At 41.6% G+C, this 25,903-nt stretch overlaps 1 protein-coding gene across 5 annotated transcripts in view; it reads left to right on the forward strand.

Annotated features, from left to right (window-relative positions):
* The window catches only part of DOCK4 (dedicator of cytokinesis 4), a 650,492-nt gene that overhangs the window by 519,601 nt on the left and 104,988 nt on the right, over nucleotides 1-25,903 (forward strand). For all 5 annotated transcript variants that reach the window (XM_033958349.1, XM_033958350.1, XM_033958353.1 and 2 more), the window contains 3 exons: nucleotides 11,722-11,826; nucleotides 18,735-18,876; nucleotides 20,281-20,447. In XM_033958349.1, the coding sequence (XP_033814240.1) occupies nucleotides 11,722-11,826; nucleotides 18,735-18,876; nucleotides 20,281-20,447 (414 nt within the window). The remainder of the gene's footprint in view (nucleotides 1-11,721; nucleotides 11,827-18,734; nucleotides 18,877-20,280; nucleotides 20,448-25,903) is intronic.

Below are 25,903 nucleotides of genomic sequence, written 5' to 3' on the forward strand. Positions count from 1 at the left end.
AAATTCTAAAATTGTTGTTTTAAAACAACAAACTTCTGAAATAAGCAAATCTTTAACAACTTACAAAATTGGATATAATTAGTTTGGCATCTTGTCTGGTGAGGAAATTCATTCCACCACCTAGCTGCTTGATAGGAGAACATTGCTGAAAAATTGTTTTATAAATAATTTTCCTTTAGATTTCGATAATATAAAATGAGGAAATCCCTAAAAACTGGATCAGAATATCTGCCTGATAGATTAATGAGCTACATAAGAATAGCCATTCTGGGTCAGACCTATGGTCCATCTAGCCCAGTATCCCGCTTCTGACAGTGGCCAACCAGATCACAAGTACCTGGCAGAAACCCAAATAGTATCAACAACACATGCTACCAATCCTAGGTCAAGCAGTGGCTTCCTCATGTCTATCTCAATATCTGATTATGGACTTTACAGATAAGCTAACATCCTTTGGCAATGAGTTCCAGAGCTTAACTACATATAGTCCGTTCGCATTATTCACATGTTTATGATGCTCAATATCACCTATCATACTGTTGCACCAATTGTAACCATATTTCCCATTCATGCCACTATGTTAGCTTATTCGCAGACCAGCACTTTTTTTTTAGTTGTTTAAATCTTTTATTAATTTTCCAAAGTTAACAAAAATGCAGTACAGTATCTACACAAACAACATTATTCATATATGCATTTATAATCAATCAGACCAGCACTTTAAAAAAAATCCTAGCATCTTTACTTTCACTTTCACTTTCACCTCGTGGTCAGGCTTTGCTTCTAGATATGGCCCCTCAAGTGTCCAGAGAGTGAATTACAGGTACTTAAAGTTTTGTCCCATCCAGGAACCTAACCCTATTTTCCCAATAGTATCTACTGTTCACTTTCTGCGGTTTTGAGGCACAACATGTACCGCTGGAACCTAACCTCTATTTTTCCATAGACTCAACATTTTGTTATTTGTGATTTTGTGGTTCACGAACATTTCCAGGAACTATACTACTGAAAATAATGAGAATGGACTTGCATGGTCCATCCAGTCTGCCCAACAGTCATAGTCTTCAAGGCAATGTTGAACAAATAATCCTGTTTATTACATTTTACTTGCAAAGCTCCACTTGCTAAGTTCCCCTCCCACCCTGAGATAAGCGAGAACTGTACTCAGATAATATGAATGTACAGTAGTATAAGATGTGCATACTTGCTCCTGATACATCTTGATATGTATGCACGTTGACCGTAGAAGTCTGTCCAGTAGGGTGGTTCAAAAGAATTAACACATTTCATTTGTCCACAAAGCTAAATGTATTCCTTTATATAAAAATGAAAAACACACAAATTTTATTTAAAACAAACAAAGTTTAGGGGTCACCCCACCTCACTGTTTTTAAAACTACTGCTAAGCTTAACAGTATATTGTAATTCTTGTGCACTCAACAAATAATCAATGGTCTATGACATAAGAGCCACCTTTGATACAGAAGGAAACTTCTTTTGGTGGCTGACCACTAACCGAAGAACAAATTGTTTCTGTTCTTCATCTTTTGACAAAGTGTCATATTTTTCTATGAGTCGTATCCCTCATTCTGCTACATCATTAACAACAGTCAGTTTGGATACCCGATTCCAAAGTTCCTTGAAAACTGGATCATCAGTCCACTCTGGGGGATGTTTCTTCAGGAATATTTTCACTTTTGTTAATCTTCCTTCAATCAAGAGATGAAAAAATGACTTGTGTTCTGTGTTACAAGACTTTCAAAGGTCACAGATTCTGTTTCATCTGTACACATGAGATTTCGAGGAATGTCTAGCAACAGTGAATGCTGTAAGTTTTGCACCATTTGTAGCTTTGTTTCTGGTGTGATTCTGTCTGTCATCAAAAAAGTCAAGTGCTGCTAGGTGCACGGATAGAAACCATAGATGTCTAGAAATGGCTGTGTGCGCCTTGTTTGCAACAATTTTATTTGGGTATGTGAGTAGATAGCAGTTCAACATCATTGTATGGAGCCCTAATTCCCACTGGCGCTTCATTCCAAAGCCAAGTCAGTTACATTACTGAGTCATTGTGCTGTGTTCTGAAACTATGCTCTGAATAGGAACATCCAGTCCACATGACAGTCTTGCGGTTAACAGCTAATAGACTGACTTCCCAAGGAGCTAGTTTTCGGGTTCAGATTGCAAATTAGATGGTGCCATACAAACTAATTATGCACAATCATCTACATACACAACACTCAAGCAAACAGTGCATGCTAGGGTGACCTCTAAATATTGTCTAACTAAGTTGAAATTTGACACATGAGTAAGACATACCAAGTAGACAAAAATAAGCATTGTGCAGACAAGATTTGACAAGGCTGATTTTTTTGCATACTTTCATGGACCACCCTACTGTCCAGCATCAGCTATGCTGCTGGAGTCACCATCAACCTAACTCCAGCCTGTCCCAATCTGTCTTGCCATATATTAGACACAGTCCATATAAATCCATCTAGCATCGGCTTCAATTCCCTACTTCTGGGACTTTGATTTAGGCATCATTCCTGCGCATCATAAATAAAGTTATAGTTATTGATCTGTTTAGTTTTGGGTTGATACTATCTTCTTTCTATTTAAAGATCCTTTGTATCTATTGCACACATTTTTGAACTCTGTCACTGTTTTTGCCTTCACCACCTCTACAGGGAGGGCATTTCCTGCCATTACTCCTAAGTCTACTCCTGTAACCTCATATTATGTCCTCTAGTTTTATCGCTTCTCCATCTCTGGAAAAAATTTGTTTATAGATTAATACCATTCAAGTATTTAAATGTCTGTGTCATATTTTCTCTATTCCTTCTTTCCTCTAGTGCATACATATTCAGGTATTAAAGCCTCTTCTCATACGTCACTCAGCCCGGTCCCAATATCATTTTCGTCACCTTCCTCTGGTCTGTCTCAAGTTTTATTACATCCTTAGCAAGATGTGTTCTCCAAAAATAAACACAATATTCCAAGTGGGGTCTCACCAATGACTTGTACAGGGACATTAACACCACTTTTTCTACTAGAAATTCCTCTCTCTATGCAGCCCAGTATCCTTCACTATCACGCCAAGGTTCTTCTTCCTGTCCATGTTTATCAGCTTCTCACCCCCTAGCATATTTGATTTGATTTGATTTTATTTCTTATATACCGCTATACCGTGAGGTTCAAAGCGGTTTACAATGAAGATAGATTAAAGATACATTAAAATAAAATAAATAAAAATGGTACTTTGAATTTCCCTAGCTGTCCCGAAGGCTCACAATCTAGCTATATATAGCTATATATCATATATAGCTCCTTTGAATTTTTACTCCCCAAGTGCATCACCCTGCACTTCTACTCATTAAATTTTAACTTCCAAACATTAGAACATTCTTCTAACTTTTGCAGACCTCTTCTTGTGTTTTCTTTTGCCTCTGGCCTGCAAATCTTCATGTCATCTGCAAAAAGTCACACTTTTTCTTCTAACACTTCAGAAATATCACTTATAAATATATTGAACAGAATGGGCCCTAGTACCAATCCTTGAGGCATGCCACTACTTACCTTTCCTCCAAGCAAATTCCATTCACCACCACTCTCTGCCATCTATCAGTCAACCAGTTTCTAATCCAGGCTTTGCTGAAATCCAGGTAGACTACATCTAGCACACATCTGGCTGAAGCACCGGGAGCGGGACTGCAAAAGACAAACGTGAATAGGGATGGAGGAGAAATAGACCCTCATCGATTTTCAGAGGGTTGTGTTCGTGAGGAGCTAGCTAAAATAAAGGTAGACAAAGCGATGGGGCCGGATGATGTACATTCAAGGGTGCTGAAGGAACTAAGGGAAATTCTGGTAGCTCTGCTGACTGACCTTTTCAACGAGTCTCTAGAGTCGGGAGTGATACCGGAGGACTGGAGAAAGGCGGATGTGGTCTCTCTCCACACAAATGGAAGTAAGGAAGAAGTAGGGAATTACAGGCCAGTAAGTTTGACTTCTGTGGTAAGCAAATTAATGGAAACACTTTTAAAACAGAGAATGGTCAAGTTTCTGGAATCCTGTGGATTACAGGACCGGAGGCAACATGGATTCACTAAAGGTAGGTCTTGTCAGAGAAATCTGATCAAATTTTTGACTGGGTGACCAGATAATTGGATAGAGGATGTAGATGTGGTGTATTTAGATTTTAACAAAGCTTTAACAGTGTTCCCCATAGGCATCTAATAAATAAACTGAGCACCCTCGGGATGAGTCCCAAAGTGACGGGCTGGGTCAAGAACTGGTTGAGTAGAAGGCAACAGAGGGTAGTAATCAATGGAGATCGCTCTGAGGAAAGGAATGTTACCAGTGGTGTGCCTCAAGGTTCTGTTCTTGGGCCTGTTCTTTTTAACATTTCTATAAACGATATTGCTGAAGGGTTGTTGGGTAAAATTTGCCTCTTTGTGGATGATACCAAAATCTGCAGTAGAGTAGATATGCTGGATGGTGTGAATAACATGAAGAAAGACCTGACAAAGCTTGAAGAATGGTCTGAAATTTGGCAGCTAAAATTTAATGCTAAGAAATGCAAGGTCATGCATTTGGGCTGTAAAAACCCGAGGGAACGGTACAATGTAGGGGGTGAAGAACTTATGTGCACGACAGAAGAGCAGTATTGGATGTGATTGTATGTGATTATGTTAAGGTGGCCAAACAGGTTGAAAAGGTGACGGTGAAAGCTAGAAGGATGCTAGGTTACATAGGGAGAGGTATGGCTAGTAGGAAAAAGGAGGTATTGATACCCCTGCATAAGACTTTGGTGAGACCTCATTTAGAATATTGTGTACAATTCTGGAGGCCTCACCTTTAAAAAAATATAAAAAGGATGGAGTTGGTCCAGAGGAAGGCTACTAAAATGGTATGTGGTCTTCATCATAAGGTGTATGAGGAAAAACTTAAAGATCTCAATCTGTATACTTTTGAGGAAAGGCGGGAGAGGGGAGATATGATAGAGACGTTTAAATACCTACGTAATGTACATGCACATGAGTCGAGTCTCTTTAATTTGAAAAGAAACTATGCAATGAGAGGGCATAGGATGAAGTTAAGAGGTGATAGGCTCCATAGTAATCCAAGGAAATACTTTTTTACAGAAAGGGTGGTAGCTGCATGGAACAGTCTCCCAGAAGAGGTGGTGGAGACAGAGACTGTGTATGAATTCAAAAGGGCCTGGGATAGGCACGTGGGATCGGCACGTGGGATCTCTCGGAGAGAGAAAGAAAACATGGCCATTTGGCCTTTATCCGCCATAATGTTTCTATCATCTATCCAATTCTCTGGCCACTCAGTCAAAGAAATCAATAGATTTGTTTGGCATGATTTCCCTTTAGTAAAAGCATGTTTTCTCAGATCTTATAACCCACTAGATTCCAGATAATTCACTATCCTTTCCTTCAGCAGAGCTTCCATTATCTTTTCAACCACCGAAGTGAGACTTACCAGCATGTAGTTTCTGACTTCTTCTCTATTACCGCTTTTTGAAGAGAGACCACATTCACTCTTCTCTAATCCCACAGAAACTCTCCCATCTCCAAGGATTTATTAAATAAATCTGCAAGAGGTCCCACAAGAACTTCTCCAAGTTCCCTCAGTACCCTAGGATGGATCTCCTTTGTCTACTTTATTTTCTCAGTTGTTCATAAACAACTTTCTTCTGTGAACAGTGCAACATCTACTCCATTCCCATATATATATCTTTGTCAGCCAATTGAGGTCCCTCTCCAAACTTTTCATCTGTGAACACAGAACAAATGTGTTTGTTTAGTACAGCCACTTTTTCCTCATCACTTTCAATAGAAGAATCACCTCAAGAATCTTCAAGGTGGACTCTTAAGGAAAAATAATCTATTCATATATAAATTGTTTATGGTCAATTCATTGAAAGGGCTACTAAGCACCAATAATTTAGTTTTTTCTTTGTTCACATTCAATTTAAAAGTTGAAGCCCATAATTCTAGGCCATTTAATCCATTTTTCACCTCAAACAATATCCTGACTATCAGAGGCACTTCACTGAGGGCAAGGAGGCTTTGATAAGGAGATTGAATGGGCCTTTGCATGCAGTTTTTTTTCTCAATAATAGCAGCTGCACTTACTATCTCTTAAGGTGTTGTTAAATGCAGCCAACATAGCATTCATACAGTTAGCATGCAGCACCAACCCATGTTCTAATTCTCACAGCTGGCAATTCTCTTTTCTGCTTATGTCATGCCCATGAGCCACCCCTACCACACTGCACAGCTAGCGCAGGTTTTATACCATGCTAGCTGGTTTTAATGGTAGCAGTTAGCATGGGTCCATGCTAACATCTACTATGCAGTAAAACACACACTAGCTGCTTCATAAAGCTTAGATAAAGGCCCCCCCCAAGTGTATATCTTTCAAAATAATGTTATAAGCCTACTGACTGAAAAACCACCCCATAATTAGCAGTATAAAAATGATTCATTCATTCTTCAATATTTGTAGTTACTGTGTTCTTTTTTTTTAACATGAAATTTTATTGAAAAATTTTTCATCAAATACAAAAATAAAAGAAAACTAGAGGCAAAAAACGAACACCAATACCAACAGAGTAGTAAGATATATGAAAAACATTAGCACAATAGAAAAAAGTATTGTGAATTATTCATCAATAACAATAATGTACTGAAAAAGTGATGTAAACTACTCAATAGTAAAATATTATATGAATCAAAAGGGGAAAGACAGAGGAAGGAGAAGAAATTAAAGAAAGTCTCTATCATGTCCCCTCTAAGTCTCCGCTTTTCTAGGGAAAAGAGCCCCAGTTTTTCTAATCTTTCAGCATATGAAAGGTTATTCATACCTTTTATCAATCGTGTCGCTCTTTTCTGAACTCTCTAGAGTATTGCCATATCCTTCTTAAGGTACGGCGACCAGTATTGGACGCAGTACTCCAGGTACAGGCGCACCATCACCCGATACAAAAGTAAGATAACTTCTTTCATTCTAGTTATAATACCTTTCTTGATAATACCTAGTATCCTGATGTCTTCATTTCAAAAGGATGTGCAACATGTTCCAGAAACAGGGGTTGGAAATAGCAGAGAAGGAACATAACTGCTGAAAAGTACTCAAAATACAAAGTGCATCTTATTTGCAAGGAACAACCAAAAAACAAGCACAAATGAAATTACACGTTATTGGGATCTTTTACTAAGGTGTGCTAACCATTCGTATGCACTAAGGCCCTGATTCTATAAAAGGTGCCTACTGATCTAAGCAACAAACTTACCTTCCCCCCCCCCTTTTAACAAAACCGCGCAAGAGGATTTTAGTTCTGGCCAGTCTGCTGAATGCTCTGCAATGCTACGACGGTCATAGGGTTCCTATGACCATTGGAGCAGTACAGAACATTCAGCAGGCCAGCCGGTGCTGAAAACCTCTTGCGCAGTTCTGTAAAATGGGAGATGGTTAATTTTTTTTAATCGACTTAATTAATGCTGATAATTGAAAGTGCCATTAAAATACAGTAGAATCTCAGTTATCCAGCACCCATGAGGAATGGTGGATGCCGGATAGCTGTATTTTCTGGCTATTTGAGAGTTAATGTAAAAATAGTTGTTTCTCTTTTCCCATCTCACTCTATCATCCCCCCACCCCCACTTGTAAGTCCAGCATCTTCTTCCCTTCTTTCTTGATCACTTTCTCTCCCCCCTTCTTTCTCACTTTCTCTTCCCCCTTCTCCCCCACTCCCTCCCTCCGTTACCCAAAACAGCAGAGCCACTCCTGCAGCCCCCTCCCTCTCTCCAGTCCCAAAACAGTAGAGCCAGTCCTGACAACCTCCTCCTTCCCTTCCTCCATCCTTCTGTTTCCAAAGCAACAGAGCTTCTGGCCAGCCCTGGCAGGGCCTTTCATTTGATGTGTCAGAAGTGAGACAGCAGAGGAAAGGCCCTGCCAGGGATAGCCAGAAACTGCCTGCTTATCAGCACTTCCTTTGCTCGCCAGCTGCCACTACATCGTTGAGGGAGGGAGGGGGGTTGTCAGGACCAGGTCTGTTACATCAGGATAGAGGGAGGGAGGGAGGAGGTTGTCAGAACCGGCTCTACTGCTTTGGGAACAGAGGGAGGGAGGGGGTTGTCAGGACCTGTTCTGGTGCTTCGGGAATGGAGGGAGGAAGATTGGTGACTGCCGCGATGCTTCAGGAGCTGGAGGGAGGGAGATTTGTGGCTAATGCCGATGACTCTGGGGCTGGAGAGAGGGAAGGAGAAAAGGTTATTGAGTCAGGAACACCACTATGGGCGTTGTCTTAGAAGCATGGGAGACATTTTTTTTTTTTGCCAACAATTTTTTTGCCAATTGGTTGAGAGTGCCAGTTAATTGAATGCTGGATAGCTGAGATTCTACTGTGCAATTAAAAAGTTAATTAGCTGGTAGGCCTAACTTGGCAGGCGCCTACCTCCTCACTGTAGGCATCTATACTGATGTGCTTACCGGTAGGCACAGTTAGAGATGGAGCTTGGGCGTGAATTGACTTAGGTGCTGGTAGGTGGCTATGTTAGGCGCTAATATATTAGGCCAAGAAAACCCTATCTTAATATACCGGCGCCTAACATTATGACACATATCAGTGCTAAGTCAATTTAGACACCACTAGGTACGATTCTACAAACTGTGCCTAACTTTGATTTGACATATGGTAGGTATCATTTATAGAATCTGGCCTTAAATTCTAAGAAGCCCATTTTATACCTATGAGCTTCTTAGCATTCAGGCCTGGATTCTGTTAATGGTGCCTACATCAGCAGGCGCCTCCAAAAATGGTGCTGGCTGCATGTCAATCACACATAGGCGCCGTTAATAGAATTGCGGCTTACATCTAACATAGGCACTAGTTTTGCAGGCCTACATTACCGGCGCATATGTTTGATGAGAATCACATTTACAGAGGTGCCTAGCAGCACCTAAGGTCATTTCTATCATAAATCATACCTACTTTGACCTTACGCGCCATTAGGCACCTTTATAGGCACAATTACAGCATCCTTCTCTGGAGGCACCTACAGGTGCCTATATTTTTTTAATGTATCCCCAGGCACCATTAATATGAATCATGATTGAAGTATATATGCATAAACCAATACAACAACCGTAAGAAGTTATCTTGCTGTTGTGACTAACTTCAATCTATCCAGTTCAACACAATTCACAGGTCCTCAGCGGGCCACCACATACTCAAATCATTTCATTGTATGTGGCTTTATGCTCCAAATCCTCATCGGACCATGTAATCATTTTTTAAATATTTTTTTTTAATATTTTAAGATAGAACTTATTATAAATCGAGTTTAAATATATGCTAAGAATACTTAGCTCAGTGTGTTCGACGCTAGTCAGGAGGGAACAGATCTCGCCAACATGTTTCGCCCGGTCAATCCCCAGGGCTTTATCAAGGCTCCCTCTCCTAAATAAATATAAATGTACAATGTACAACAGTGATATAACCCAGCATATATTACTCCCTGTCATACTTTATCCTATTTACGAATAAAATTTATTTAACAATAAAATTCACTCACACCAGTCGTTTAGCTCACTCCACCATTGCGTCGGAACGGTAATGGCGGCCACGCTCTAAGTCAGCTGTTTTATACGTAACCCCGGCTATGACGTCAAGGGGCAACGTCAAGATACTACTAATATCTACTTATATGTTTATATGGATGAAAAAAATGTGTGTCGGACCTCAGGGAGGAGCATTTAAAAATTGATACCACCCTATTCAGGAAACCAGTAGCTCGGAACACTTATGCCCAGAGGGACCTGCTTCTGATGGATAAGCCACAGGCACAGGAAAAGGAAGGACGATTAATTTGTGTTCTTCCGTTCTCTAAGGCTTCTGGGGTCCTGATCTCTCTTATTAAACAACATTGGCACATAATCCAATTACATGATTGCTTTTCTGAGCTCCCCTTGTTCTCCTATCGGAGAGGTAAGACTATTGGGCAGGCTTTGATTAAACCTGATAGTGTAGATAGAAAGATAGTAACTGGGCACACTGCCTGTTTCCAATGCCAATGGTGTAGCCACACACTAGCGGGGCCCCAGTGGATGGATCCCCAATCGGGTCTAAGGGTTAAATCAAAGGCTGATACAACTTGTAAAACTACTCGGGTGGTTTATATTATAGTCTGCCCATGCAACCTTGTATATGTGGGTCGTACCAAGAGGGCCATTAATGTACGACTCAATCGCGGATTAACACCGGGGCTATGTTGGCCCCTATAGTTCAACATTGGGTGGAGAAAGGGCATGATATCCAGCATCTAAAATGGAGGATCATTGATAACATTAGTGAAGATATACAGGAAGGTGATTGGGAGAACAAACTGAATCTGCTTGAACAACGGTGGTTTTACCGTCTGAACACGGTGGTCCCGAACGGCTTAAATAATGAGCTTGATTGGGGCTCGCTAATTTAATAGATGGCCCCGGGGGTCCGACACACATTTTTTTCATCCATATAAACATATAAGTAGATATTAGTAGTATCTTGATGTTGCCCCTTGACGTCATAGCCGGGGTTACGTATAAAACAGCTGACTTAGAGCGTGGCCGCCATTACCGTTCTGACGCAATGGTGGAGTGAGCTAAACGACTGGTGTGAGTGAATTTTATTGTTAAATAAATTTTATTCGTAAATAGGATAAAGTATGACAGGGAGTAATATATGCTGGGTTATATCACTGTTGTACATTGTACATTTATATTTATTTAGGAGAGGGAGCCTTGATAAAGCCCTGGGGATTGACCGGGCGAAACATGTTGGCGAGATCTGTTCCCTCCTGACTAGCGTCAAACACACTGAGCTAAGTATTCTTAGCATATATTTAAACTCGATTTATAATAAGTTCTATCTTAAAATATTTAAAAAAAAATATTTAAAAAATGATTACATGGTCCGATGAGGATTTGGAGCATAAAGCCACATACAATGAAATGATTTGAGTATGTGGTGGCCCGCTGAGGACCTGTGAATTGTGTTGAACTGGATAGATTGAAGTTAGTCACAACAGCAAGATAACTTCTTACGGTTGTTATATTTTTTTAATGACATTTTAAATGGTTTTAAACGAAGCAATCAATTACCATGCTGATTAACACCAACTAAAACAATTAAGTTAGGCAGCAGTAGGGTGCTTACTGCTGCCTAACTTATGGTGCCATTTAGAAAATTTGAGCCATACTATGCACTGATATGTTAATACGTGCTAAATCCATTAGTACACCTTAGTAAAATACCCCTATAGGAGTTGTTAGGGCAGAAGAACACCATCTTACTATTTTGGCATGTCCCTTTAATAGCTGATAGAAGCACTAAAAGTGAATGTAATTATAAATTGTTCAGATTACTCAAGGGTAAACTTTAAACATAGCACGGTAATATCAGGTATGCCACTGCTGTTAATATTGTTTACTTCTTCCATGCATAATGTCAATAACATACAGCTTTCTTTGAGAATACAGTTGGTCTTTTACTGTTAGTACATTATTATTTGCCATAGGGTCCATTTAATTCCTTTGGACTCTTTTGCAGATATGTTCTAATTGTTACTAAAAGAACCCCATAGTTCTGTGGTGCTTCAGATAATTTCTCCCAGTTCTGACTTTCTGATTGTGGTGGGTTTTTTTTTTTTGTTTTTTTTCCAGATGATGGAAGCCTCCCTGTATGATAAAATTATGGACCAACAGCGTTTGGAACCTGAATTTTTCAGAGTTGGATTTTATGGAAAAAAATTTCCATTTTTCTTAAGGGTAATATAATTAAAATCATATTAGCTGTTTATTATTTAGTATTTTTCTGTCTTTGTCCTAAAAGAATTATTCAGTATTTTTGTTGTTCTAGCTAAGATCTGATTAGAACACAAATTTCACAGGAAATTAAAAAGTGGTCTGTAAGGAGTATTATATTCTACTGTTTCTCATTAGCTCAAAAACAATCATACTGCTTCTTTACTATAGGATACCAAAGTGCCTCTTATGTTTTCCAGGGTATGTTTTCCAATGGCACATCTTTGCAAGTGAAGGATATATGGGTTCATTCTTATTTGAATGAGTACTACTACTATTTACTTTTTCTATAGTGCTACCAAAAGCTCGCAGCGCTGAACTTTAAACATACAAGAGATGGTTCCTGCTTGAAAGAGCTTACAATCTAATTATGAAAGACACACTGGACAAAAATGGTAAATGTATGCTGTTCAGTGGGAAAACAGAAAGGGAGCAGAGGTAGAGAGGGTAGGGGGCTACAGAGGGAATGACAAATGTGGTGCTTTACAAATTTGTTGGGTTAAGACTTAAACACAGTTTCGAAAAAGTGAGCCTTCAGCCTAGATATGAATACCATCAGAGATGGAGCCCATCATATTGAGTCAGCCAGGTTGTTCCAGGCGTACCACACAGCAAGGCAGAAGGGATCAAGGTGGGAGTTGGACGTAAAAGAGAAGGGTACAGACAAGAGAGATTTATTCGACGAATGGAGTTCCCAGAGTTGAGCAAAGGGAGAGATAAGAGAGGAGAGAGATTGAGGAGCCACAGAGTGAATACACTTGTAGGTCAGTAAAAGGAGTTTGAATTGTATGCAGGAATGGACAGGGAGTCAATGAGAAACTTGATGAGGGGGTAATGTGAGCATAACGACCTTGGTGGAATATGAGGCAGCAGAATTCTGACCAGATTGAAGGGGAGAGGATGGCTTAGTAGCAGACCCGCAAGAAGCACGTTGCAGTAATCTAGGTGAGAAGTGGCAATAGCATGGTTGAGGGTCTTGGCAGTATGTTCAGAAAGGAAGGTCCAGATTTTAGTAATGTTGTATAGAAAGAAGCAACAAGTTTTGGCGGTTTGTTGGATATAAGAAGAGAAGGGGAGAAATCAGTCAAAGATGACCCCTAAGTTGTGAGCCGATGAGACAGAGAGGATGAGAGTGTTATCTCCTGAAATAGAGACTGAAGGAAGGAGAGAGGCAGGTTTAGGAGAAAAGATAAAGAGTTCAATCTTGGCCTTGTTTAATTTTAGATGGCGGTGAGACATCCATGTAGTAATTTCAGACAGGCAGACAGAGACTTGGGTCTGTATTCCCATAGAGATTTTGGACGTAGAGAGGTAGATTTGCGAGTCATCAGCATAGAGATAGTATTGAAAGCCATGGGAGGAGATTAGAGCACCAAGTGAGGAAGTGTAGATGGAGAAAAGAAAAGGTTCCAGGACAAAGCCCTGAGGTATACCAACTGATAGTGGAATGGAGGATCCTACTGAGCATATGCAAAAGTTGTGATGGGAAAGATAGAAAGAGAACCACGAGATAACAGATCCCTGGAATCCAAGCAAGGACAGTGTATCAATGAGCAGGTGGTAATCTACAGTGTCAAATGCCACAGATAGATCTAGAAGGATGAGGATGGAGTACAGATCATTGGAGACTTTAGCAAGGATGGTTTCCGTAGAATGGAGAGGGTGAAAGCCTGATTGAAGGGGGTCAAGAATAGCTTGAGACAAAAGATAAGCAAGACAATGGTTCTAGACTGCACGTTCAAGTAGCTCGAATAGGAAGGGGAGGAGGGAGATGGAGTAATAATTGGAGGGGCAAGTAGGGTCCAGTGATGTTTTTTGAGGAGCAGCATAACTATGACATGTTTGAAGGCATTGGGTACAGTCGCAGTAGAGAGTGATAAGTTAAAGTTATGGCAGATAGCAGGGATGATAGTAGGAGAGATAGTGATCAGTAGACGAGTGGGGATGGGATCAGAGGAACAGGTAGTGTGTTTGGAGGAGGGGAGAAGATGTGCAGATTCCTCTTCTGTGATTTCTGAGAAGGAAGAAAAGGCAGAAAGGGTTGACAGAGGGTCAGTGGGGCGAACAGGTGAAGGGAGAGGCAGTAGTGACTCAGTTAAAAACTCAAGGTTAATCTTATGAACCTTGTTGTGCAAGTATTCAGTTATGGGCTAGGGAGAAAGCGAAGGAGGAATTGGAAGTGAGAGCACTTTGAGTAGAGTATTGAGCATGGTAAAGAAACAGCAAGGGCTAGATCCAAGAGAATGAGTCAAGTGGGAATAGCAAGTAAAAGGGCAGATTGGAAGGAGGTCAAAAGGAATTTGAAGTGAACAAAGTTAGCATGAGCACGGAATTTCAGCCAGTGACGTTCCGCAGTTCATGCACAGGAACGTAAGTAGCAGATCTTACTGTTTACTCTTCAGTTACCTATAGGTTTATATAGGTTTGTGCGACTCACAAATAGAAGACTAGATTAGATCTTAGAGGTCAGCCAGGGCTGGGGTGTGGCGTACCTTACAGAACATTGCATGGGTGGAGCAAGGGTGTCAAGAGCAGTAAATAGAATAGTATTATAAGTAGAGACTGCTTCATTGACAGATTTACACAGTGTAGTGTTGGAGAAGAGGGGGAGACTATGGTGGAGAGAGTGCACGGGTCAATAGCCTGAAGATTCCTGAATGTATTGGTGAAGATCGACGGTCGTGTCTGGTGCGGAGTCATGAAGGTTATCTGATGATGGTCAGAGATTGGAAGAATTGAGGTGAAGTTGGCAACTGAGGAATTAGAGAAAAGGACGAGATCAATGCGGTAGCCATTCTCATGTGTGGGGGTGGTGGAGCATAGCTGAAGACTGAATGAGTATATTAGAGCAAGAAACTTTGAGGTGTAGAAGTCAGAGATGTCCTTGGCATGAATGTTGAAATCAACCAAGGATAAAGGTTTGAGAAAAATGGAGAACCAGGAGTCAAGGTCAATGAGAAAGGAAGGGAGGGATTTGTTAGGAGGTCAATAAATGGCCGCTATTCGGAGAGGAAAGGAAACAAATAGACAGGGTGGACTTTGAAGGAGGAAATGCAGTGAAACTGAAGTAGATGAAGAGGTTGAAATCTACAGGAGGGTGAGAGTAGCAGGCTAACCCCTCCTCCATGACCTACCAGGCGAGGCATTTGGGAGAAGTGGTATCCTCCAAAACATAGGGCAGCAACTGAAACAGAGCCTTTCAGGACAGAGCCAGGTTTCAGTTAGTGAAAGCAGGTGGAAAGAATGAGAGATGAAGAGATCATGGATGTAAGCAATCTTGTTGGAGATAGAGTAGGCATTCCACAGGGGGCATAACTGGCTTATCTGTACTGACTCGATTACCAGAGCAGCTACTAGATCTACTACACGGTGTGGTGAGTTATGCCAAGAAACAAACCAAAACCGAGGAACAGACCAGGGTTCAACTGTCTGCAGTGAAAAACAATCCAGAACAAACAACCCAAAAAAACTGCAGACTTTGTACACGATGCAGGCAGACTTTATTATGACAAGTAGATCTTTGATTAAAAACCTTACCTGGTAAAAGGTTTTTAATCAAAGATCTACTTGTCATAATAAAGTCTGCCTGCATCGTGTACAAAGTCTGCAGTTTTTTGGGTTGTTTGTTCTGAGTTATGCCAAGAGCCAGTGGTGCCCTCTTAGGACCTGGTGTACCTTGGGGTGCACTTCAACACCAGGCAGGAGACCATCTTTCTCCCAGATGAGTGCATGGAAAACTTACAGTCACAATTGAGAGTGCTGTGCTCTTAGCAGGGCCTTCAGGTCTGGGACTATCTACTGTACAGCTCATTAGGTCCATAGCAGCAACCATGCGACCATGCCAGTGGGCTCCTTACTACCAACTTCAAGATTCACAGCCCCTTGTTCAGATCATTCACTTGGTATTACACTCCCAGGCATCTGCAGATGGGCTTGCCTCTGGATTCCCCTGATTTGGTGATAGTGACCACCGATACAAGCTTTCAGACCTGGGAGCCCATTGTCTGGGAGGACTTGCACAGGGCTGTTGATTTTGAACAGAAATGTCTTGGATCATCAATTATCTGAAGATGAGAGACATTTGTTAGGTACTCCTGCACTTATTTCTCCTACTGGGCAAGGAAGTTTGAATTATGGCCAACATCATAATAGTGACATACATACATCAATAGACATGGAGGATCTCACAGTGCAGCTGTGGCACTGGAAGAGGGATGGGTAGAACATCATCTATCTCTACCATTTCCATGGATCACATTGCTGAATCAAAGAACAGGCTTTCTCAGAGGTAGACTTTCTCAGTCAGAATGTGCTAGACTCGGGGGAGTGGGAGCCCTGCAAAGGAGCTTGCCAGCTTCTAATCAAGTGCTGAGTTTTCCTGTGTTTTAATCTCATGGTGTCAAGGCACAGTACAATGTGCTTGAATTACCTATATGTAAATTGCTTTGAGTGTGGTTGTAAAACCACAAAAAATACTTGAAGTACCTTTATGTAAACCACTTTGAATGTGGTTGTATAACTATAAAAATGTGGTATACAAGTCCCGATCCCTTTTCCTTATGGTTTTTCAGCTACAGGAAAGTTGGTCAGTGTTGGCTCAAATGGCGATTGTTAGCTCAATGGCAATTTTGAGCCAATCAAGTAGGCAGAAGGGATTGAGCTTCCCTCCTGCTGTTTGCTCTTCCGAAGGTACAGGAGGGTTCCGGGGATGTGGGAGGAGGGCCCAGGAATGTTGGGGAGATGTGGTGGGATGTTGGGGGATGTCGGGGAGGTACGGGATATCGAGGGGATATCGGGATATGAGGGGGCTGACAGGATGTGGGGGATATCAGGGGGAGAGGTGTAGGGCTCTGTGACTCAGCTGATCCTGGCAGGGGGAATCCCATCAGCTGAGTCACCAGGAATCCCCTAAGAACATAAGAAGTGCCATCTCCAGAACAGACCCTAGGTCCATCTAGCCCGGCGATCCGCACATGCGGAGGTCCCGCCAGGTGTACCCTGGCATAGTTTTAGTCCCCATATCACTCTAAGCTTCTCATAAGGAGATGTGCATCTAGCTTACCCTTACCTATGTCACCTTATGCCACTCATAAGGAGATGTACATCTAACTTACCCTTAAATCCTAGAACAGTGGATTCTGCAATTACCTCTTCTGGGAGAGCATTCCAGGTATCCACCACTCGTTGCGTGAAGCAGAACTTCCTGATATTTGTCCTGAACTTGTCCCCCCTTAGCTTCAGTCCATTGTAAATAATTTTTTATCCTGCTCTATTTTGTCGATTCCTTTCAATATTGATGGGGATTCCTTTTACCGTGATCAGCTGATGGGAAGCCTATGGGTATTTTATTTTCACTCTTAGGGTGGTGGGAAGGGGTCATGACCACTAGGGGAGTAAGGGGAGATCATGCCTTAAATCCTCCAGTGGTCTTCTTGTCAGTTTGGGCACCTTTGTGGAACTTAAACACAACTCAAAGAGGTCTAACTGCTGGCATCTAATTTCCGTATAGGAAAGTTTTGATTATGGCTGGGGTACGTCCAAGTTGAAGTCCGCCCAATTTCTGCCCATAACACACTTCCTAACATTCCCTTTGCTCTCTGGACGCACAGCAGCTTAGAAGTGCTGCTGCACGTTCAGAAAGTTGGTTTTGATTATCAGTACTTGGACATCCCTGCTATTAGGACGTCCAAATGCCAACTTAGGCTGGTTTTTTGGACATTTTAAAATTTTGATTATGAGTCCCTTAGCCGTGCATGCATGTATTTGAAGTAATTTTAGAAGAGGTTCAGCCAGCATGCCAGATTTTGAAGCGGACATGTTCTGCGTGTGGTTTGGGCAGACCTTAAGAGGGTCATTTTCTAAAACATCACACAGATTAAGATGGCATTGCCCCTCATTGGACCACCAAGATGGCATTGTCCCTCACTGGACCACCTACTATTTTATATATAGATATTTTATATTATTATATATATTATATATATATATGTAATATAAATAGGTATTTTATAAATAGGTATTTATTGTACTTTCATGCATTTACACTTCCGAATAAGGTGTAAATGCATACAGGTGCGTTTTATCTATCCCCCAAATCTCTTCTCCCTAGTCTCAATAGGCCCCTTTGGCCAACCTCAGATCCTTTGTGAGGGGCAATGGGTAAATGTTCAGTGAGAGGGCCTCTTAAGGCTTTAAGTTGGAGGATGGCTCGGAGGGCTAAAAAAAGGATTTGAAAAGTTAGGTAGGTGTTGGACAATATTCAGCCAGGGCCCACATAATTGTCTTAGGCAGGCCCTAGCTGAATATCTGCCAGCACCCATTTAAGCTCGGCAAGCTAGCAGCAGAACAATTAACCCTGCGTATCTACTGCCACTATATCTAGGGCTAATGTAGCTGGTCAATGTTTTCACCTGCTCCTAGATATGCATGACTGTTAGCTCAGTTCTCATGTGGACCTGGGGTTTGAAGGAGTGATCAATGAAGGAATTGCGCTTACCGCTGTGGTGTTCAAAACCAACTCAAAAGCTAAAGTTAAGTTTGGTAACTCGATACCATAATCAGCGCCTTGCTTGTTTAGTACATATATTAGCCATGTAGTATGTATGTATGATAGACTAGTGGTCCTTAGTCTTAAGCAAATCTGGTGTTGTTTAGCCAAAAAGAATATGCATGAGGTAAATTTTCATATTCATCACATCTCCATTGTATATAAATATGTCATGTGGCTATCCTGAAAACCAGGCTGATTAAGTGTGCTTCCAATACAGGTTTGAGAAACATTTCATTACTCTGTTAAAGATATGTCTTCCTGTGTTTTATTACAGCTCCCAATTATTTTCAGCCAACTAGCTCTGCTCTTTTCTTCTGCTTAGAATAAAGAGTTTGTTTGCCGAGGTCATGACTATGAGAGACTGGAGGCTTTCCAGCAGCGAATGCTGAATGAGTTCCCACATGCAATTGCTATGCAACATGCCAATCAACCAGATGAGACCATCTTTCAAGCAGAAGCACAATGTATCCTCTTATGAAGAAGATAGGCAGTCATCCTGTTCTCACAGAGCCAGAAATTAATAACTAGAAACATCAAATTGATTTAAAAACTATATTTATTTGCTTGCAGATTGTGTCTAACAATTTTGGTACACACATGAAATTGTATGGTAAAGTTAGCTTTGTTAATAAAAAGATTTAACATAACAGGTATGATGGAGTACATGTTTGAAACCCCATAGAGGGATAGAGACATTAAGTGTATTGGAATCTTATAATGTATTAATTTATGTGTGATGCCATTACCAACATGTTCAACCAAGCATTTGATTGCATATAATTGTTTTTAGTTTAAGGATATTATTTTTGTTATTGAAAATGTTGAAAGCATGGGTGCTCATAAAACCACTTGTGGATGTTTGCAACAAATGCTGTTTGAATTCTCGGTGTCATTTTATAATTTTGTTCAAGAATTGGGTTTCAGCCCTGAATTCATCTTGACTCAAGCTTTCAACACAATCTAGTGATGCATTGCATATTAAGAATGTAAACAAAAGACAAAATTATTAAATGATATATATAAATGGTGTTTCTTGCTCTACATGGTAAATCATTGACATATATCTCTGATTCTTTAGAGCGGCAATTATGGTAGGTTTATTTCCAAACTACTTGCAGGCAGCTATATGTGGATATAAGCACAGTTTATAACAGATTGAAAAGATTGGGTAGGACCAACCTAAGTTCTGTGCAGCTGCACAAGGTGCAATGAAAGCATGGTGCAAAAATTGCTCCCTTTGTTGACTCCCCTGCAGTAGCTTGGCGCAGTGGGCAAGGCAAGGGCACTAGGGGGCTTGTTGCATAGGACATGATTGTGGCTCAATTTGCTCCTGGATTGAGCATATTCAGGGTAATTCTGAAACCTTTTTTTATAGTCTTCTAAGACTGCACATGACTGCTTAACAACATGGGTGGGTAACCATGGTCCTTGAGAGCCACAACCCAGTCAACTTTTCAAGATTTCTATAATGAATATGCATGAGATCTATTTGCATACAATGGAAGCAATACATTAAATGAATCTTATGTATATTCATTGTGGAAATCTTGAAACCTTGACTAAGTTGTGTCCCTCAAGGATTGTTGTTGTCTACCCTCTGTTCCTACAACTACATTATGTACAGTATAACATGGGAACCAAAGTTGAATTTCTGAAATACAAAGAAAAAGAAATGTCTCTAGTATGGGAATCCAGGTTCAATATGAATGTCCTTGTAGAAGCAAATAATCACACTACCAGTTACAGTACGTTCTTAAGGAATTTATGGTGCATATGGCCCACACTCTGCATTGACTGCTGTTGACTTTTACCAAACACTCAAAAGTGATTTGTTTGGGGGGTTTTATGCCTTAACTCTTTACGTACAGATCTGCAAATGTATGCGGTGACACCAGTTCCTGAGAGCCAGGAGGTCCTACAAAGAGAGACCATTCCTGATAACATCAAAAGTTTTTATAAAGTCAATCATATCTGGAGATTCAGGTATGACCGGCCTTTCCACAAAGGGACAAAGGACAAGGAGAATGAGTTCAAGGTATTGTGTATATCTTTAATTACTGGTGGTTAGGATGCAAGAAAGCAAATTACTTTCATTATTAGATTGTTAAATGAAGTTTGTGATGAGGCATTGTCCCTACAATGAAAAGTCGCATTTCATTGCTATACTAATGTAGTTTTAATTACTGAATTGTAGAAATTAGATAAATAAGTGTGAATTTGTTGAAAAATTCTGTGTGGTGCTGAGGGGATGTACGTTCAATGCCATCCACCAACCAGTCTGGGATCTTTTGGTGATATAATGTAGGGTTCCACACATTGCCTTGCAAGCAGCCAAATAGTACTAGGAAAGGTTTAAAATTTGACTATAATACACTGTCAGCCACTTGATACTAACATAGAACAGAAAGAAGTCACACACACTGCCTGTAAGTATAGAGAGGGATGCAATCTATATAGAGTGCAGGAGGATTTTACAAGTATGTGTTGATTATAAAACATTTTCATCAGTGTTCGTACTTGAGAACTTTCAAGCAGGTGTACATGTTCATGCCTGCATGAGTGCATGCAAGGCACATTTTCTGCCAGGGAAAGTAGTATTTTATAAAGATATATAGGTGCATATATGTCTTTATAAAATATCACCTAAGTAGGTGCCCTGCTATAAAATTAGCTTCCAGAGGTTAGATTTACTGATATGTGCTTCCACATTACAATACTAATCCTGTTAAAGTGCATAATTAGTAAATAAACACTTTATTAAATATAGCCCAAAGTATATAATTCCATGATAGTTTAAGCCATTGCAGCATATTCCAATTTTCACATATTAACTAGTCTCCCATAGTGTCACCTCTCCCCCTTGCAATCTGTGCAAAACTGCTGTATGACTCATCTTCTACCAACCTCGCTATGCTCATGTCACCCCTCTCCTTAATTCACTTCACTGGCTCCCTATCCGCCATCGCATACAGTTCAAGCTCCTGTTGCTGACCTACAAATGTGTTCTTTCTGCTGCCCCCTCAATATCTCTTCCTTTCTTCTCTCTCCTTATACACCTCCCAGAGAACTCTGTTCCTCAGATAAGCCGCTCATAGCTTTATCCTTCTCCTCCACTGCCAATTCCAGACTTGGTTCCTTTCATCTAGCTGCCCCCTATGCCTGGAATTAATTACCTTAGTTTGTCCACCAACCCCTTCTCTTACCTTGTTTAAAAGCAAACTGAAAACCCATCTTTTTGATATAGCCTTCAATCCTTAACCCTACTCCTCTGCCCTCCAACCCAGCCAACTGATTAACCATTACCTTTAACTATATCAATGACATCCTGTTTGTCTGTCTTGGCTGTTTAGATTGTAAGCTCTTTCGAGCAGGGACTGTTTTCTTCTTCTTTGTGATTCTGTACAGCGCTGCATACGTCTGGTAGCACTATAGAACGAATTAATAGTAGTAGTAGTGTATGTGTGTGTATATATAAAACAGCTGTTACATGTATATTATCATACATGTTTAAAAACCATTTTAAAAAGGGAGCTGTTCGTACTTGGAGAGGTTCACCATGTCTTAACTAAGCAAGGGGGGATTGTTTTAGGTAGGCCAAACATATGAACATGTATTCCTTAATTTATAAACAGAATACCAAGCACTCAAACTATAGCAATTAAATTTTCCTACCATACTAAAACGAGTCTTTCCAAGATGCAAAACTTTCCCCAGTGTTGTTTCTCCTACTCCCTATCCTTTCAAAAATTGTAGTTCTAGCTCCTTTTCTCACCCTCATGCCATTGTCTCCTTCACACAATCCCTGATTCCTCCCCAGGGTATTAGATTGTAAACTGCCCAGAAGGCTCACCCAAGATGCAGGATAGTGTAACTTAAATAAACTTGGAAATTTAGAATACCTACATATAGACAAGAAAAAGTCACATCTGCATTTACACCTGTTCCAAGGCACAAATAAATATCTGCTGGAAAGACAGATGTGAAGGCCAAGGACAAACCCACCCAGTGGCGTAGTGAGGGAGGTTGGCATCTAGGGTGGTGGCACCCGGCATTACCATGCCATTCACCCCATACTCTTCCCCACTGTTCTATGCATCCCCCTTATCCCCATGTACCTCGTGAAATGTTTACCAGCACGAGCAGCATCTTCCACCTGCTGCTCGTGCCGGCCTCGGCTCCCTTCTGACGTCATGTCCCTTCTTATCCTCTCAAAGACTCTAGTGGGGAGCAGAAGTGAGCCCCAGTCACTCCTACACTGTCCAGCTCTCAGGTTCAAAATGGCACTTGAGTCCGCAATTTCAATGGAGCAGAAGTGACTGAGGCTTGCTCCCATGCCAGTCTAAACATTGGGAACCCCACTAAGAGACAAGGCTATGGTAGGGGCATGTGGGGTGGGGGAGGGTGTTTTACTGAGATATGGGGTGTTTGATAGGGCTTTGCGGTGTTAAGGGGAAGGAGATCAGTAACTGAAACATTAGAAGGGGACAGATTGGATGATGTTTCAGTGATATTGGGGTGGGTATTGAAAGATTAGGTATCTTACTTCTGCTAATCTTCCTTCTTGTAAATCTCCTCTGGAGACTGAACTCGAGGGATCTTGTATGTCTGGTAGCTTCTACTGCAGGGCTACTAAAACTTGCTCTCTCCCCTTTGGGCTACCTGCCCGGGAGTTTCCTGTCATGCTTAGTTAGTAGAAAAGCCAGGTAGATCTATGACAATAGGAAAAAGAAGAAAAGAGAGGGCGCGGGAACTCCCGATACCAGTCAATTCTGCTCAAGAAATTATTACATTAAAAACCACGGCCAAAAAATGCCAACTCTAATCAAACATATAATGTGAACATTATAAAAACTGTAAAACATAGGAAATTTATGGAATGTAGACACAGCCCGAAGATCAGAAGGGACACCCCCCCACCCCCTCACCAACCCTTAAACCTTACAAAGGGGAATACACATGTAATTCTTAGTGAGGCTAGTCAAAGACAGAAATCCAGCTTACCAGTTACTGAAGAGGCGACCTGCAAATCGGACAAAACAGATGGGCGGAAGTTCAGCCTCCAGAGGAGATTTACAAGAAGGAAGATTAGCAGAGGTAAGAAACCTAATCTTTCATTCTTGTACAATCCCTCTGGAGGCTGAACTCGAGGGACATATCAAAGCAGTCCCAAATCTCAGGGGGGGCCCAATGAGCTGCTGCGAGAACAGAAGCGCCAAAGGTCGTATCAGCCTTAGCCTCCACATCAAGCCGGTAAAACCTGGAAAAGATATGAAGGGAAGGCCCATGTGGCAGCCTAACAAATCTCCTCAGACGAGACCACATGAAATTCAGCCCACGAGGAAGCCATTCCTCTGGTAGAGGGAGCCTTCACCCCAAGGGGAGGCTTCTTCCCTGCCGCCACATAGGCTGAACATATCCAACGCAAAATGGTAGCCTTGGAAGCAAGCCGACCCTGACGCGCAGGGCCCGCCAGGACAAACAGATGGTCCAACAGACGGAAGTCATAGTGGCCTCTAGTTATCGCAAAACACGGTCCTGAGACTTGGAACTCAAAGGAACAAAGGCTGGCAGACAAACTTCCTGGTTGACATGGAAAGTGGAAACCACTTTCGGGAGAAAAGAAGGCAGTCCTCAAAATCACTACAGATCAGGAAGTCGGCTGGACTTAAAGAGCCTGCGCACCATCTGATCCTCTCCCAGAACGCGGAAATCAGTGTTCTGGGAATCTCTGAGATCCGCTAAGCTAGCCACATCAACGGACTCCACTGAAGATCCATGCGACAGCAATGGCATAAAAATTGATGCAGGCACCAAGGCAATAGCGGGGAGCTACTGCTGGCATTCAGGTGGACCAGCAAGGGAGCAAATGGACATGCTAGAATCCAAAGGCTGAACAAACTGCCACACCGGAGTCATAGAGGGAGATACAGGCATAGCCCTTATTCTCATGAAAGCCTGATATATCATATCCACAAATCCGGCGGAAATTAATCCCCAGCGGCCAGAGCCGATCTGCAGGACTCAGATTTTGAATGTTTAGAAGACTTATGAGATTTTTCCCTGTAACTGCGCTTGCGTTTCGCAAAAGTTCCCTCTTCGCCCAAGTTTGGCGCCCTGGATGCTGGAATCACATCTCCGGTGGAATTGGATGAAAGCAGTGCTTCTCCGGAGGAGGATAGTATGGAATCCACACAGAGTTCACACCCCTTGTGGGCCACTGCATACAGAATACACATCTGCAAATCTGCAAGCCATCCGCCACATTTACAGCATGAGTCCATGCCATCCTGTCCTGAGGTGGCCATCTGTGAAGTTTGGAGCAAAAATGAAGCTTCTAAGTCCAAAAAATATAGTTTTAAAAACTTTTAAAATCCAAGATGGCTGCCGCAGGTGCCGATTTTGCATTAAAAATGCCCGGGGGAAAAAACGCAGGAAATCGTGAAAAACAGAACTTTTAGGATTTTACAGGTGGGGGGACTACGGCATGCAAGGAAACCACCCAAATCCTCAATTTCAGCACCCCTCATAATCATCAAACTCTGACTCACAGACACCACAGAGAGCTGTGCTACAATGAAAGTCTATGGCAGCCTGCAATACACAGTACAAGTAAGGAGATCAGTACCTCAGGAGCTGATTAAACTGTATTTTTTAGGTCTTCTGACCGCCTCACCTTCCTGTCACCACAGATCACAACCACAAGGACCCATCAGGGAAATTAGGGAAGACACGCGGTCCGGTTCCGATCCCGGCGTACCTCCATGGAACCATAGCAGCCTGCACTCTACCCCATTGCTGACGAACGAGGGGAGAGATGGCTCCCGATCCTGAAGACTTGATCCAATCTTCAGGCTGTCTAGAGGGCTTACTGCAGTTTAAGCTCACAGAAGCAGACAAAATTTAAAATGTCTGCGATCTCCCGACGAAGGATGACTCGCACAGAGTTGATCCGCAGCATGTGGGCAAACCCACAAAATAAATAAAAAAAGACTAGGAATTGAAAACAAATCATGAGCAGAAGAGACTGATTTCAACCATACAGAGAAGCTGCATGTTCAAAACTGAGCATGATAGGAAACTCCCAGGCAGGTACCCCAAAGGGATAATTAATTCCAAAGGGGAGGGATCAAGTTTTAGTAGCTCTGCAGCAGAAGCTACCAGATATACAAGATCCCTTAAGTTCAGCCTCCAGAGGGATTGTATAAGAATAGGGATTGTGGATAATAATGTGGTGCTGCTCCACTTTTTTCCCCATGTGCATCTTTTTGAAATTATTGCTCCTACTATATGTGGAGATCATAAAATATACAGGGTCCTGCACCTGTTTTATCAGAGGCTCTACTTTTGGCAGAGCCTTTTGTAAAAAGACAGAGGGAATTCTCTATGGCCCGGATTCACTAAAGTCAGCAATTGTAGCTAAACTGCTGCTACCCACCTAATTCACTAAATGGCCCACTGCATGTTTTTCCCCATTTTCCAATCCGATCCAAC

Source organism: Geotrypetes seraphini, chromosome 9 (assembly GCF_902459505.1).
Source record: "Geotrypetes seraphini chromosome 9, aGeoSer1.1, whole genome shotgun sequence".
NCBI lineage: Eukaryota > Metazoa > Chordata > Amphibia > Gymnophiona > Dermophiidae > Geotrypetes > Geotrypetes seraphini.